The sequence below is a fragment of the Nycticebus coucang genome, chromosome 10 (assembly GCF_027406575.1).
Source record: "Nycticebus coucang isolate mNycCou1 chromosome 10, mNycCou1.pri, whole genome shotgun sequence".
NCBI lineage: Eukaryota > Metazoa > Chordata > Mammalia > Primates > Lorisidae > Nycticebus > Nycticebus coucang.
Window position 1 is genome coordinate 61343242 of NC_069789.1, and position 15554 is coordinate 61358795.

General features: G+C 47.3%; 1 protein-coding gene across 1 annotated transcript in view; it reads left to right on the top strand.

The window, feature by feature from the left end:
* CACNA1S (calcium voltage-gated channel subunit alpha1 S) overlaps positions 1 to 15554 on the top strand; it is a 68353-nt gene that overhangs the window by 17195 nt on the left and 35604 nt on the right. Inside the window, exons 3-10 of the mRNA XM_053606750.1 lie at positions 90 to 229; positions 2385 to 2527; positions 2699 to 2851; positions 5131 to 5336; positions 6568 to 6671; positions 8815 to 8960; positions 9365 to 9446; positions 11434 to 11594. Of these exons, the coding sequence (XP_053462725.1) occupies positions 90 to 229; positions 2385 to 2527; positions 2699 to 2851; positions 5131 to 5336; positions 6568 to 6671; positions 8815 to 8960; positions 9365 to 9446; positions 11434 to 11594 (1135 nt within the window). The remainder of the gene's footprint in view (positions 1 to 89; positions 230 to 2384; positions 2528 to 2698; positions 2852 to 5130; positions 5337 to 6567; positions 6672 to 8814; positions 8961 to 9364; positions 9447 to 11433; positions 11595 to 15554) is intronic.

The window sequence follows — 15554 nt, forward strand, 5'->3', positions numbered from 1 at the left end:
CAGTGTGGCCGGACGGAAGAGGGCAGGAATGGATGTGAGGGGTATTCAGAGAGTTCAGAGGAGAAATGTGATCATGTTTGCTCCCACAGGAGAAACTGGAATATTTCTTCCTCATCGTCTTCTCCATTGAAGCCGCCATGAAGATCATTGCCTACGGATTCTTATTCCACCAGGATGCCTACCTGCGCAGTGGCTGGAATGTGCTGGACTTCACCATTGTCTTCCTGGGGTGAGACCTGGGTGTGCTGGGATCAGAGGTCAGACCCTGTCTGAGGCCTCTATGCCCAGCCAGCACCCCTAGCACCCCAGAGGTGGGGTAGAACCCCAACACTGTGCCAACCTAGGCAAGAAGCAGCCTTCTCCAGGCTGAACCCCACAGGGGTGTGGTCAGTGTTGGTGGAGAGTGAAACATTGCCCCACTGCCAACGGGTCACAGACCCCTTCGCCAGACAGATGCTGTATCTTCCTTTATCCTCTTAACATTGATCAGAATTGGAAATGATGGGTGTGGTTGCCAGCAGGTTCTGGGTGTTCATAAGTTTTTCAACTTTTGTCATTTATTCATTTGTTCTGTGGACCTATATTGAGCACCTGCAATTTGGATTCACAAAAAATGGATATTTAGTAACCCGTGTCAGTTCGCCAGGGCTGCCATAACAACATTCCAGAGAGTGGAAGGCTTGAGCAATGGAAATTTATTTTCTCACAGTTCTGTAGGCTGAAAGTCCAAGGTCAAGGTATTGGCAGGCTTGGTTTCTCCGAAGGCCTCTCTCCTTGGTTTGCAGACAGCCACCTTCTCACTGTGTCCTCACACGGTCTTTCCCCTGTGCCTGTGTACCCCTGGCATCCTTCTATGTGTCCAAATTTCCTCTTCTTATAAGTACACCAGGCAAATTGGATTAGGGCCCCCACCAAAGAGCTCATTTTAACGTAATCACCTCTTTAAAGGCCTTATCTCCAAATCCAGTCACATTTTGTGATACTTCGGGGGTTAGGGCTTCAACACGTGAATTTTGAGAGGACATGGTTCAGCTCATACCATTATCTTTAGTAAGGATCACCTAATCATAATAGTAGAATTTATCAAGCACTTACTATGTGCTTTCATAGAACATCTCATTAACTTTCCCAACACTCCTCTTCTCCATTTTATGGATAAGGAAGCTAAGGAACAGAAAAGTCAAGCAACTTGCCCAGGGGCACACAGCTGGCTGAGGCAGTGCCGGGATTCAACCTGAGGCAGTTTTGGCTCTAAAGGCTGCCCTCTTAATCAGTATGCTGACCTTCAATTCAATAAGTATTGCACTATTTACAGGCTAACTATCCAGTGCTGCTTTAGCATAACAGGGAAAATAGAAGTCTGTGAATCGGCCTTTGTGCTTCATGAACTGCCCTGGTTGGAAGCCAAGACAAATGCACACAGAATAATAGAATGTCAAAAAGCAAGACTTCACCGCACATGGTTGTTTTATACAAAATGTGTCTCAGGGGTTCTGTTGTCAGAAGGATTTATAGCAAAAGGGATTTGAGGTGGACCCGAAAGGATAATGAAAGTTTGAGTAAATTGAGAGAGGAAGGAGAGGTGAGTAGGAAAGAAAATATAAGGGCAATCAGAACGTTCAGGCTGGGATAGTGGGCTGTAATTCCAGCACTTCGGGAGGTTGAGGCCAGAGGAGAACTTGAGGCCAACCTGGCCAATATAATGAGAACACCTCTCTTCAAAAAGAAAAAATTAGCCAGGTATGGTGGCACACACCTGTAGTCTTAGCTACCCCAAAAGCTGGGAGGCTGGTGGTGCCTGTGGCTCAAGGAGTAGGGCACCGGTCCCATATGCCGGAGGTGGCGGGTTCAAACCTAGCCCCGGCCAAAAAAAAAAAAAAAAGCTGGGAGGCTGAGAAAGGAGGATCCCTTTTGCCCAAGAATTTGAGGTTGCAGTGAATTATAATTGTGCTATTACACTCCAGCCTGGGCAACAGAGCAAGACCCTGTCTCTACCAAAAAAAGAAAAAGCACACATAAGGAAAATCCCAGAGGGAGAGCTTGCTCTGGAATTTCTCCCCCTATTGAGTGAGGGGTTGATAGGTAGCCTTCCGTCTACCAGGGACCATGTCTGTGGCAAACATCCTTCAACCCCCCTTCAGTGCCCATTACAATGGATCACAATACTCTTTTTACTGAGACTGAACTTGATCTCAAAGTCTCTTACATAAAATTCTCTGGACAGGCACTACCAAATTGTCAGAGTTAGCAGTTAGGGAACCATATTTGCCATCTCTCCCCTAGACCATTCCACAAAGTCCCCTGTGTCCAGATGGGGTCCCATGCCACTGGGACAGTGGCTTATCCAACTCCTGGGCCCCTTCTCTCCCTCTTCTGTGCACTAGGGTCTTCACCGTGATTCTGGAACAGGTCAATGTCATCCAAAGCAACACAGCCCCACTGAGCAGCAAAGGAGCTGGCTTGGACGTCAAGGCCCTGAGAGCCTTTCGAGTGCTCAGACCCCTGCGGCTGGTGTCTGGGGTTCCCAGTGCGTGGCCATGCCTCTGCAGACCCCTCTCTCACCCTGCTTCCTCGTCCCTGGATCTGGGTCCCCCTCCTATTTTGGCACTCCTGGGTTTCCCAGGGTTTATAGAGAGGGAGAGCCATGAGCCCAAGACGGGTGGTGACTCCTCTTTCCCCTCCCTGCCTGCTGGTGCAGGCCTGCAGGTGGTCCTCAACTCCATCTTCAAGGCTATGCTCCCCCTGTTCCACATCGCCCTGCTGGTCCTCTTTATGGTCATCATCTATGCCATCATCGGGCTGGAGCTCTTCAAGGGCAAGATGCACAAGACCTGCTACTTCATTGGCACAGGTGAGCTCCTGGGCGAGTGGGGAGGTGGGAGAGGCCGCAGGAAAACTCAGAAGGGGGCGCCGCCCCAGCCAGTGAAGGAACTCCAGGGCTTGGCCATTGCTTTGCCTACGTGTTGACCCTGGGAATGGGTTTCTCCTGGACAAGGGGAGTTGGAGGAAGGTCAGCTCTGCCAGAGTCAGTGAGCAAGGAAAGTGAGCAGGGGTCTGGGCCATGGCTTAGTCTGGAACACCCCCAACATCCCCACATATGATGTGGTATCTTCCCGGCTTTCTGGGCTGGGGGTGGACCCAGGCTTAGGATAAGCCTGACTTTTGTATTTGTACTCTCTCTTGCAGCCATAGCTTTAGCTTCAGTCTGAGCTGCCCCTCAGGGCAGGGCCCACAGAGAAGGCTCTGAATGGAACCTCAAAAAAACACCCAAGAGTCATTGTTCAGTTGCCAGAAATAATCTACATGGAGGCCCACATATATTTGGGCCAAACTTTGTAAACCAGCAGTTTTCAAACTTTTTGGCCTCAGGATCCCTTTTTACTCTTAACAAGTTATTGAGGCCCTAAAAGAGCTTTTGTTCATACGGTATACGTTTGATCTGCTGATGGTCATGGTATTAGAAATGAAAACGGAGTAAAATGTCATCCTATTAATTTATTAATTCATCAAGCAAACATTATGGCTTCGGGTGATGGTTAGGGTTAGATGACCCTGGGGATGTAGAGGGGACAGGCCTCTTACTTATATGTTTATGAAAATTAACTGTATTTTCCAAAACCAAAAATATTTAGTGAGAAGCAGAGTGGTGACACTGTTTTTGATTTTTTGCAAATCTCTTTAACGGCTGGCTTGATAACAGTCTGCTGGATTCTCACATCTACTTCTTTTTTATTTTATATTGTTTTTATTTTATTTTACTTTTCTTTAAGTTTTTTAAATCTGGTAACTGGAAGATGGATCTCACATCTACCTGAGTATGCAGTCTGTTGCAACATCACATATCATGTAACCTCTAGAAAATTCCACTCTATATTTGTTGAGAGAATGACAGACGAACGGGTAACTAACATCTTAGTATTATTAAGAAAATAGTTTTGAACAGGCGGATACCCTGACACTCGCTGCTCTATACACCCCTGCTTGCTGGGCCCAAGCATCACCTACACTGGGGTCCGCAGGAAACTGCGTGGGACCAGACAGAGGTGACCTGTATTAGACACGCTCTCTCTTGGCTACTCTAACCCACCAGCTTAATTCTCCTCAACCTGCAGTGTCTCAGGAGACTCTACCCATCTACTCAGGCCCACTGAGAATAAGAAGACAGTCAAGGCCACTCCCAAACCCAACCCACAAGACTAAACTCTGGTAAAGCTTTTAGTGGCCATGTTCCTGACCGCTCCCATTTCAGCCTTTCCCATTACCATACCAATCTACATCCTGTAGTAAGTATCGCCAGGACAGATAGGAGGGCACTTTCTATTACACCTTCAACCCAAAGTTGCGGGTCTCCCTGGTGTTCTCACAAGGTCTTGAATGCTGACCAGCAGCACTTAGAAGCTCTCTGAAATCAGGGCCCCTCAGGACCATCGTGTCCCCTCCCTTCCATCTCCGGGGCATTGAGCCCACGTGGTCAGTCTGGGTAAGGGAAGGCATTCCAGTTCTGATGAGCCAACCTAATCTCCAAACATGAAAGGAGACTGTAAATCTTCCTAAGATAAAAGGGATCCAGGATGGCATCAAAAGAGCAGGATTCAGAGACAAGAGAGCATCATCCAAGGGAATGAAGAATGTAGGCTCAGGCCCGGTGGAAACTTCCCCAGAGAGGAGACCCCGAGACCCTTGTCCCTTAGAACAAGTGTATGGTACAGCCTGGCCAAGTACCTTTGAAGCAGCTGGTTTGCCCCCAGACAGAGCCTAAAGCTCTGAACCCTGGCCCCAACCCTGCTCCAGCCAGGCAGCTGCCTCCTTATTTAAAGCACTGTGAGTGCAAATGACACTTGCATCACTCCTGTTTCACAGACTGCACTTCACAGAACGATTAATCCTAGAAGCAGGACCTCTACCCCCACATGAGGCCCTGGAGCCTCAGACACCCATTGCTGAAGCCTGGGCCCCAAGCGTTCCTCTTCATCTGTCACCATCTGCTCCATGTAGGGCAGGTTTTAGCATTTTCAGCAGTGTGTCTTTAGACCTATTGCTCGATTCTTTTAAATTGCTATGAAGCACCTTTCTCCTGTTATCGTCCTCCTCCTCCTGCTGTCTGAAGTTCACTCTGCCTTCTGCCTCTAGATATTGTGGCCACGGTGGAGAACGAGGAGCCATCCCCCTGCGCCAGGATGGGCTCGGGGCGCCGGTGCTCCATCAATGGCAGCGAGTGCCGGGGAGGCTGGCCGGGGCCCAACCATGGCATCACCCATTTCGACAACTTTGGCTTCTCCATGCTCACGGTGTACCAGTGCATCACCATGGAAGGATGGACTGATGTCCTTTACTGGGTGGGTCTGGGCAAGGGGTGTGGATAGGGAGGGCTTGTCATTTCACCTGGGGGTCAGTCACTGAGTCAAGTGGCTAAAGCTCCCTCTTGTTCCTCCCTGGGGAACCTCCTTATCCCCAGGGGTGTGTCCCAACCTCTTTCAAGGTACCCTCATGATAGAGTATGTTTGTGCAGGACACAAGAGGCAGGCGAAGAATAGAAACCCGAATCTCTATGACTTCTAGTCTCAATCCCTAAGCCTGGCTGTGAGTGATTCATTTCTGATGGGTCTACTCTAAGCCCTAGAATCTCAGACTCCTTGAAGAATGAAGGGACCTTTGAGTCTTTCCCTTTGTCACTCACTGTAAGATTGCTTTCCTTATCTATAAAATAATACCGTCTGCATCATAGAGCTAGTGGGAGGATTAACTGAATTACAACTGTGCCTGGCACATAGTCAATACCATATGAGAATATATTATTTATTTGGTGTTTTGAAGAACTGGGTTACATTTTTAGTTTATTTTCCAATGATGGAAGGCATTGCTTCCATGTTACAGATAAGCAAACTGAGGTTCCGAGAGATTAAGGGACTTGCTCATGGTTATGAGTTTAGCAAACAGCAGAGCCAAGAATGAAACTCTAATCCATCTGGCACCAACTCAGAAATCTTAATCACGATATGACACTGTCTGTGGAGGAAAAAATCGTAAAGCTGTCAAATGCTTTGCAAATATAAAGGATTAGTATAAATATTTCTTATAAGTGCGTGTTAGGGGAACAAATCATTAAAATGTCAAAGTGTGTTATTTCACCTCTGTTATAAGTCTACGAGGAGAGAGAGCATTTATCAGTATTGCTGTTAGATGGATGGGAATAGTGCTCAAACATGTCGGGTGACTTGTCCAGTGTCACAGAGGTTGTTCATTTCAAAACATCTTAGCTGCAAGCAACCAACTGGATGTGGAGTCCAAGAGAATATTGGGGAAGCTGCTGGGAGACACCCTTGGTTGGAGAGCAAAATGGGTCAGCTCTTGCCTGGGCTAGGTAGACAGTCAGCAAGGCCCTCCTTCAGAGGGTCAGTCCAGCCCAGCTCTTAGGTCATCAGGCTGGAGAAAAGAAAATCCCTCACTGGTCCCAAGTGGCTTCTCTCCATGTGCCCCGGGGTTAGGTAGAATCTGATGGGCAGACTCAGTAAAAGGGACCTGTGCTCTCAAGTCAGAGCACGAGCCTCACACCTCTGTCTGGACCAGGTCAACGACGCCATCGGGAACGAGTGGCCCTGGATCTATTTTGTCACCCTCATTCTGCTGGGATCCTTCTTCATCCTCAACCTGGTGTTGGGTGTCCTGAGTGGGTAAGAAAGTTCAAGGGCAGCTCGGAGGAGAGGGAGGAAGAGAAGAGGGGGAAAGGGAGGGGAAAGAAGAGGAGAAGGAAAAGAGGAGGGGAGAAGAAAGAGGGGCAGGGAAGAGAAGGAGGAAGGATGGAGCAAGGCAGGGGCTGTGGGTCGAGACCTTGGCTCATCCCTGGGTTCCCCTCAGCCCAGTGGGGACAAAGAGCACTTCTTCCCTAGTTAGCAAGGAAGAGACAGAAGAGGAGACAGGAGCCCTTTAATTATTCATTGTCCTTCCTTCCCCTGGAGACTTCCCCATACTCAGACACTCCTTCTGAGTGAAGCCCAGGGACTCCAGCCTCCTGCCCCTGGGTGTGCCAAGGGGACGCTCGGCAGAAAGAGGTGGCGCAGCGTTCTGGTCTAGCACAGAGGCTCAGAGCTAGACTGCCACGCTTAAATCCCTGCACTGCTACTTGGTGGCTGCGTGACCTTAACCTAACTACCTAACTTCTCCATGCCTCAGTCTCCACATTTGTCAACTCGAAATTTTTTCAGTACCTATTTCATAGTGTTGTCATGAGGCTTAAATGAGTCAATGCATAAAGTCATTAAAACAGAATCCAGCACATAGTAAGCAGTAAGAACTGATGGTCATTATTAAAGAGATTTGTTCCTCTAGGAGAGCTGTGCTGTGGTCCCTCCACCCACCCAGTCACAGTGGTGAAGCTGGGTCCACCCCAGAACCTTTCCTCCGTGCAGCCTGTAGACACAATTCAGAGGTCTGTGCATTTGGATAGGACAAACTTACCTTTATTTCTATTGCTTTATGTGAACTTTAATGTTTCCTTTAATATAAATGAACCTAGGCAATAAACCACAGTGGTATTAGCAGTGCCTATGACTTGTCCTGAGAGAAATCACACATCACATTACAGTTGTTGCAAATATTATTTACACTCACTACCATGTACTTTGAAATTATGATAGCTGTTAGATCTGCACCTAGATCTTGCTGATGAATGAGTTAATGAAAAAACACGTTTTACTCTGTAACAACTTTTTTGTTTGTATTTCAATAACTATATTTTAATACGCAGCCATGCACCACGTATTAGCCTTTCAGTCAATGGAAGGTCAGTCACTGACTCAAGTGGCTAAAGCTCCCACTAAAACAGTGGTCCCATAAGATTGTAATGGAGCTGAACAATCCCTGTCACCTAGGGATGATGCCTAGGTGCCTGCAATGTTCAGCACGGTAACATGCCGTACAGTTTGCAGCCTAGGAGTGATAGGCTAGAGCACAAAACCTAGGTGTGGAGTAGGCCATCCCATCTAGATCTGTGTAAGCACACTCAGTGATGTTTGCAGACAACTACAAAATCACCCAAGGATGCATTTGTGTCCCCCATCATTAAGAGACATATGGCTGAAATTGGTTCTTTTGTAATGCTGTGGGCTTTATTTTATGAATTTTACATTATCCTGAGGAGGAAGCCATAGTTTCACTGGACTATCAAAGGGCCCATGACGCAAAATGATTAAGAGCCCCTGCCTGGGCCCCACCCTGCCATGTAACACGACCTGTCCTGTGAGTCCACCCCTCCTAGCCTCTGGGCCTGCGGTTGTCCCTCCCTGACCCACAGAGGCCTCGCCTGGTGGTGGTGGCCAAGGGCTGCCCTCTGCTGGCCTGAAGATCCCTCACTGACTCTCCCGTCCTTTCCTTCCAGCACTGCCACTTGGGTTTTTAGGCCCAGGAGAATTTTTTCCAGGCCCTAGGTCTGTGTGAAAAACTGAATTTCTAGGGTAGCTTAAGGGGTCAAGGAAATGGCAAATTTGAGGATCTGTGACTGATTCAATTAGGTCAGAGGACTGTGACTACCTTGTCATTAACCCCTAATGGCCAAGGGTAACTCAAGACAAGGTAGGAGAAATGAGATGGATGAGAAGAAAGAAATGAGGAAGAGGGGCGAGAAGTGCTCTGAGGAGTCCCTGGAGGGAAGGATGGGTGACAGGGAGGGAGAGTGGCAGGGTACCTGGACCTCAGGTGACACCCAGGGCCAGAAGAAGTGGCTCAGGCAGCCCCAGAACAGGGCTATGTGTACTTAGGAAGCTCAATTTTCCCATTTGTTCTTTCCCTCCCCTCCCCATCTCCCCTGTCCTATTCCAGGGAATTCACCAAGGAGCGGGAGAAGGCCAAGTCCAGAGGAACCTTCCAAAAGCTCCGGGAGAAGCAGCAGCTGGAAGAGGATCTTCGGGGCTACATGAGCTGGATCACACAGGGCGAGGTCATGGACGTTGAGGACTTGAGAGAAGGTCTGGGCCTGAAGGCTGTGGCCAGCTTCTGCCATCCTCCTCAGCTCTGAGCTGTACCAGAGAGCACGACCTCATTTTACCCTCCAACAGACCTGGGAGGCTCCCTGTGGAGGGCTCACATTTGCCCCTAGAGTGTGAGGGCTTTGCCTAAAGCCTTATACCTCAAAATGGTAGGATCCGGGTGGCCCAGAGCTCCACCCAGAGCCCCGTGCTGCCCGCCCATACAGCCTCCCCTTAGCAGACGTGGGCTCTTTAGCTCTTGGAACTCCAGGTCTCAGGAAAGCTCACCCAGGGCCCATTGTTGTAGGAGTCGCTGGTCAATGGGCCTTTCTCGGGGTGCCCCAGCCCATGTGTGTCCAGCCCAGAGGCCCTGAAGCCTGGCTGATGATATCTTCCTATCCTAGGGAGACTGTTTTTGGATGAAGGTGGCTCTGACACGGAGAGCCTTTATGAAATTGCAGGCTTGAACAAGATCATCCAGTTCATGTGAGTATCTGCTCCTTACCCCAAAGTCCCCCCAGGCCCCATCTCCCTGGGACATGGAGTTAAAATCCAGTTACCTTCCCCTCAGTGGCTTTAGAGACACTTTCCTGATCCCCTAGAAAAGGAGCTTTTCTGCAAACAGGGCAAGCTCCTGCTCTGCAGGCATCAGCAGTGACCAGACCCTCAGGTGATCAGAGCGGGGCCCTAGCAGATGACCTATTTATATACCCTTGCCAGCCTCCTGCGGGGAGGGAGCACGTTTGCTGCTGCTCTCTGACCAGGGTGGAGCTGGGTGAGGTAGTTGATGTTGGACACCTCTGCCAGGGAAGAGGGAAAGCGAGCACGGCAAAGAGGCAGTGCAAACAGGGGAGCTCTACAGGAAGGAGGCGGCCCCCGGCCCAAGAGTCCAGCCACGAGGGGACACTCCAAGCTCTCTTGCCTGCCTTTGTCTTAGAGGAGGGTTTGTTTGCTTGATGGTTATTTCCTTTTACAAATCGTACATAATAATGATTTTGAAAAATTAAACAATAGAGAAATACATCAAAGAAAAGATGAATGTCCCCACTACCCTTCAAAGAGGTAACCATGGTAACAGACTGTATGCCTCCAAGGCCCTTTCTGTGCTTTCATCCCGCTTGAATTTATGCCAGGATTTTTTGGGGGTTTTTTGTTTTTTACATAACAGGGTTATTTATATTAACTACTGTCACTACAGAGACCAGGACAGTATCTAGCACATAGGAGGTGTTGCCAAATAATTGTTAAATAAATGAATAGAATATACTATGATCTCATGAATTATATTTTTTACTTAAAATTATCTATTGAGAATAATTTTTCCTCATCTCCTTTTGGTATATCTTTGAGTATTAAAGTATTCCACAGTAATGGATATATCATAATTATTTAATTTTTCTAGTTTTTGGCAATAAAACTAGAAACTAGTGTTTCAGGGAACAGTTGTACATAAATATGACCGTTTCCACTGGCAGAATTCTAGAAATGAAATTTCTGGGTCAAAGGCTACATGGAATTTGAACTTTGATAAGTGTGCCAAATCACTCTCCAAAAAGATTGTACTATCAAAGTGCCATTTCCGCACACCCTCCCCAGATAATATTAATTTGTTGAAGAATTTATAATGGGCAAAATGTGGCAAAATATCTCAGCACTGCTTTATTTAAAATTAAACTATAAGCCAGGCACAGTGGCTCACGCCTATAATCTTAGCACTCTGGGAGATTGAGGCATGTGATTGCTTAAGCTCAGGAGGTTGAGAACAGGCTGAGCAAGAGCTAAACCTGGTCTCTACTGAAAATAGAAATAACTAGCCAGGCAATGTGACAGGCATCTGTAGTCCCAGCGACTTGGGAGATTGAGGCAGGGGGATCACTTGAGCCCAGGAGATGAGGTTGCTGTGACCTAGGCTGGTGCCACTGCACTCTAGCCTGGGCAACAGAGTCAGACTCTGTCTCAAACAAAACAAAACAAAACAAATTTTAAAAAAAGAAAAGAAAAGAAAACGATGAAGAATTTGTGGCGTGAGGGGCAGGATTTTAATTAATCTGCCTGTACAGCTCATGTCCTTAGCTTCTCTCAGGGTCTGGAGGGGAGAAGGGGTGGTCTGACTAAGTATGGCTGGAGTTTGTCTGAAAGTAAGTCAGGTAGATGGGACATAGATGGTTGGGCGAGGTGGCTCATGCCTGCAATTCTAGCACTCTGGGAGGCTGAGGCAGGCAGATTGCTTGAGTTCAGGAGTTCGAAACCAGCCTGAGCAAGAGTGAGATTCCATTTCTACTAAAAACGAAAGAAAAGAAAAAAAACTGAGGCAAGAGGATCACTTAAGCCCAAGAGTTTGAGGTTGCTGTGAGCTATGACGCCATAACACTCTACTGAGGGTGAAAAAGTGAGACTCTGTCTAAAAAAAAAAAAAAGATGGGACATAGAGCAGAGCAGCGCTTTGCCACCATCCTCCTGTCTCCTCCCTCAGCCGGCACTGGCGGCAATGGAACCGTATCTTTCGCTGGAAGTGCCACGACATAGTGAAGTCCAAGGTCTTCTATTGGCTGGTGATCCTCATTGTCGCCCTCAACACCCTGTCTATCGCCTCGGAGCACCACAACCAGCCTCTCTGGCTGACCCATCTGCAAGGTGAGACAGAACAGAGTGAAACCATAAAGAGAGCGATGTGGTTTGGTGTCAAAACCAGCCAATGGCACCACGGGTTTTGTGGAAGAGGTCAATTAGCTATGGACATCATTTTCTAAAATTATCAACTATTGGTGCTGGGTCATGTGGTCTAATTCTCTCCTTTTACAGTGGGAAAATGGAGACCTCAGAAGGCAAGGTGACACACCCAACTTTCCTCCTTATGACATTGTTACTTACTGGGGGCAGTAATAGCAGCCCTTTGGGACAACCTCCAGCTGCTTGCCCAAGTCTCTGGGCAAATTACTCCAGTTTTAGATCACTAGAAATAAGATTGCCAGTAATTTAGCACTCTAAGTATGCAAGTTCAAATACTACTACAAACATGGCAGTCTTTCACCAAATATTTATTGAATGCATCCTATATGTAAGTCCTAGAAAAAGAACTCAGATTACAGAGAGCACTAATCCACTGCTCTTGACCAGAAGGAGCTAGAAAAAGACAGATATTAATAGATCATTTTAAGTCAAATCAAGGAGGGCAATGATATAAGATAGCAAAAGGAGGCTCACAGAGGAGGGATGTTGGAGGCTGCAGATCTTAAAGGATGAGTAAAAAAAACCCAGGCAGTCAAAGGGAGGAGCAGAGTCGAGAAGGAAGAGTATGCACAAAGATAAGATGTAAGACAGTATAGTGATTTCAGGGAGCCCTCAGAACTTTGCATGTGACTGTGAGAATGGCAAGAAACGTGTTGGCTCCTAGGAGGCCTTACATACCTTAGGGAAGTGTGGGGACGTCACACGTTAGGCAGTGGAAAGCCAATGAGGAGTTATAAACAGGAATACAACATGATCAGTCTTGAGTGTTGGACAGATCGGTCGTGGTGGAAGGTAAATCAAGGGCTTTTAGCAGATGTCGCGTTAGATGTTCCCCTGGGTACAGAGGTCTGGACTGTGAGAGGAGAGCAGGGTGAAAGAAAAGGAGGACCAATTCCAACCACACGGTGAACAGACTAAGTGCTTTCCCCACTACGAACACATTATAAGGCTGCATAAGGTAGAACAACAGAATTTCAGAAAGTAAGAAGGAAGTCTTTGGGTAGCAGATTCTAAATGATGCAAAGCCAGAGCAGTGAGCTAATGAGCTGACTTCCAGGGACGTTTTAGGCCTAGGTCTAAACCCTAGTGGGTGACAGCTGGGTTCTCAAGGTCATTGCAAGGCAGGAGACAGGACCCTGGGCCTGTATGAGGGAGGGAACTAGAACTGATAGACCTGCATAGAGCCAGGGTTCTGGAAATGCCACCACCATGGAAGGGAAGCAAAAATCTCACTGCCCATTAGGCCAGGGAAGGAACTTTGAAGTTTGTCTTTAATGGAAGCCCTGGGAGGAAAGGAAAATATCTCAAGTGAAAAATCAAAATCCAATCTGTGACCTATATAGGTATAGGATCCCACATACACCACCTCTCCTGGTACAAGTATCTTAAGCTAAGATAGTAACTTAAAAGTCTATTTGCAAACAAGTAAAATCCCTGGGGTGCCCAAATGCAAGCCACTCTTTAAGGCTACTTCTTAACCTAAGGCACATAGAATTCCTGTGAGGAAAAGTGTTTCCTCAAGATCAGCTCACAATAAAAAAATTAAAAAATTATAAACCAAATAAAGAACAGAGCCCAATGTACACAGCTATGATTTAATAAAAAAAAAAACAGAACAGAGCCACCCCAAGGAACAGCCATCAGGCACAACTAACAGAAGCCAACAACCGCATGAACCTGCGCTGATAGCACAGAACAAAAGAGACTGTTTTAAATGATGAGTAGCGGTAAAAGAAGGAAAATAAATAGATCGTCTTTTTCTTTGGGAAGAAGATAGGGGAAAAAGCTACAGATCAGATTAATTTATCTATTTGTTCATTCATTCATTAATTGCAACCAGTCTTCTTGGGAACCCCTTGAATATGCCAAACACTCCTGCCAATGCATTGTCAGTGACCAAAAGTGAAGCTATATGAATACTGGTCACCAAGAGAAGGGTTTGAGGTTCATGACCTATGAGATAAATGGATGGTAGTACCACTTACTGAGATGGGAAAGATGGCCAATGACAAGGTATTTTTGACAAGGGGGAGGATAGGCAGTATCCAACAACTTGGTCTTGGGCATGTTGAATTTGAGGAGCCTTTGAGGCCTCCCAATAGAGATGCCAAGGAAGAAGATGGAAAAATAGATCTGGAACTCAGCAGAAAGGTCCAAGTTGAAGATACGAATCTGGGAAGCTTTGGCAGAGATGGAAATGAAAGCTATAGTCTTAGATAACATTATCACTGGGGGTAGTGTATACTCAGGTGAATATCTCATGTCCAGCATTCAATGACTTGCTATTTTGTCCCACTGAACTAATGGCTAGAGTTGCCCCAAAAGCAGTGTCAGGAGAGTTCCCACAAGGGAGGGCCCCAAATTCCTTGGGACTTCCAAAGAAAGAAGCACTCAATGCCAGCGTGATCTGTTCAAAGCATTTATATTTTAGGGGAACTTACTTACAAAGTGCTGTAGCAATCCTTGCAGAGATCAGGGGAAGAAAAAGTGTATTCTACCTAGGTACGTCCACAGCAAGGGGTCAGGGAATGGGGTTTATGTGAGGTTTAAGGATCTTGGCCTAGGGCTGGGGCCAGTTTCTTTCAGGGTTTTGGGCAACACCCTAGATACCTGGGAATCTTCAACCCAGTTTGGGTTCAAGCCTACTGAGAAAACCTGCAGCTGGCCAGGTTACGTAGTGGTCAAGTTACTCTGTGATCTTTGGTCAAGACATAGAAAGAAAGCAAGGGGAAGTGGGAGACCCTACACTTGCTGATGTAAAGAATGCATCTTCAGGGAGGCATAGGAGGACCCAGAGAAGGAGAGGAAATCCAGAAGGATATGGTACCAGAGAAGCCAAGGGCAGAGAATGTTTGAAAAAGTAGGATGGCCAACAGTGCCCAGAATGGCTGAGAGGTCAGGAGAAGGGGGGCTAGAATGTCCACTGACTTTGGCAACATGGATTGATGCCCCTGGAGGGAGTCGTGTTGGTGGAGTAATAAGAGTGGATCCAGACAGGGACAGCTGAAGAGCACATAGGCACACAGGATGTGAAGAAGTGAAGAGAACAATACAGCCAACTCTCGGGAGTTTGTCATGACAAGGGAGAGAGAGCTAGGACAGAAGAGGAAGAAACGTGGGAGAGACTTGGGCTTTCCAAAACCGCAATGGAGTCCGGGTGTGGTGGTTCACACCTGTAACCCTAACCCTCTGGGAGGCTGATGCAGGAGGATTGCTTGAGCTCAGGAGTTCAAGACCCACCTAAGTAAGAACAAGACCCTGTCTCTACTAAAAATAGAAAAATTGTCTAGGTTTGGTGGTACACCTGTAGTCCTAGCCACTTGGGGGGCTGGGGCAGGAGACTGCTAGAACCCAGGGATTTCAGGATAATGCCACTGCACTCTACCCAGGGCCAGGGCAACAGAGTGAGAATATGTCCCCCCAAAAAGAAAAATAATGGTAGTGGGAGGGTCGCTCTGAAAGGATGAAGTTAAATAGTATAGGAAAGAAAAGGATCATTGAGAATGAGTTTCCTGAAATGGGGTAGGAGGTTACAGAGGGATATGTATATATTTTATGTAGATGTAGGGATCCCTCTCCACGAGGACAGAGGAGGTGCACAGTGATGAGAAGGTGGCAGGGCCTAATGGGGTTAAGCTGAATTAAAAGTAATAAAAGTTTCTTCCATTCACTATGGTGTGGTTTAGCTTGTTAGAAATTGGTGGACAGGCCAGGTGCGGTGGCTCATGCCTGTAACCTTAGCACTCTGGGAGGCCAAGGAGGGTGGATCGCTTGAGGTCAGGAGTTCAAGACCAACCTGAGTAAGAGCGAGAACCCATTTCTAAAAATAGCCAGGCATTGGGTGGGGCACCTGTAGTCCCAGCT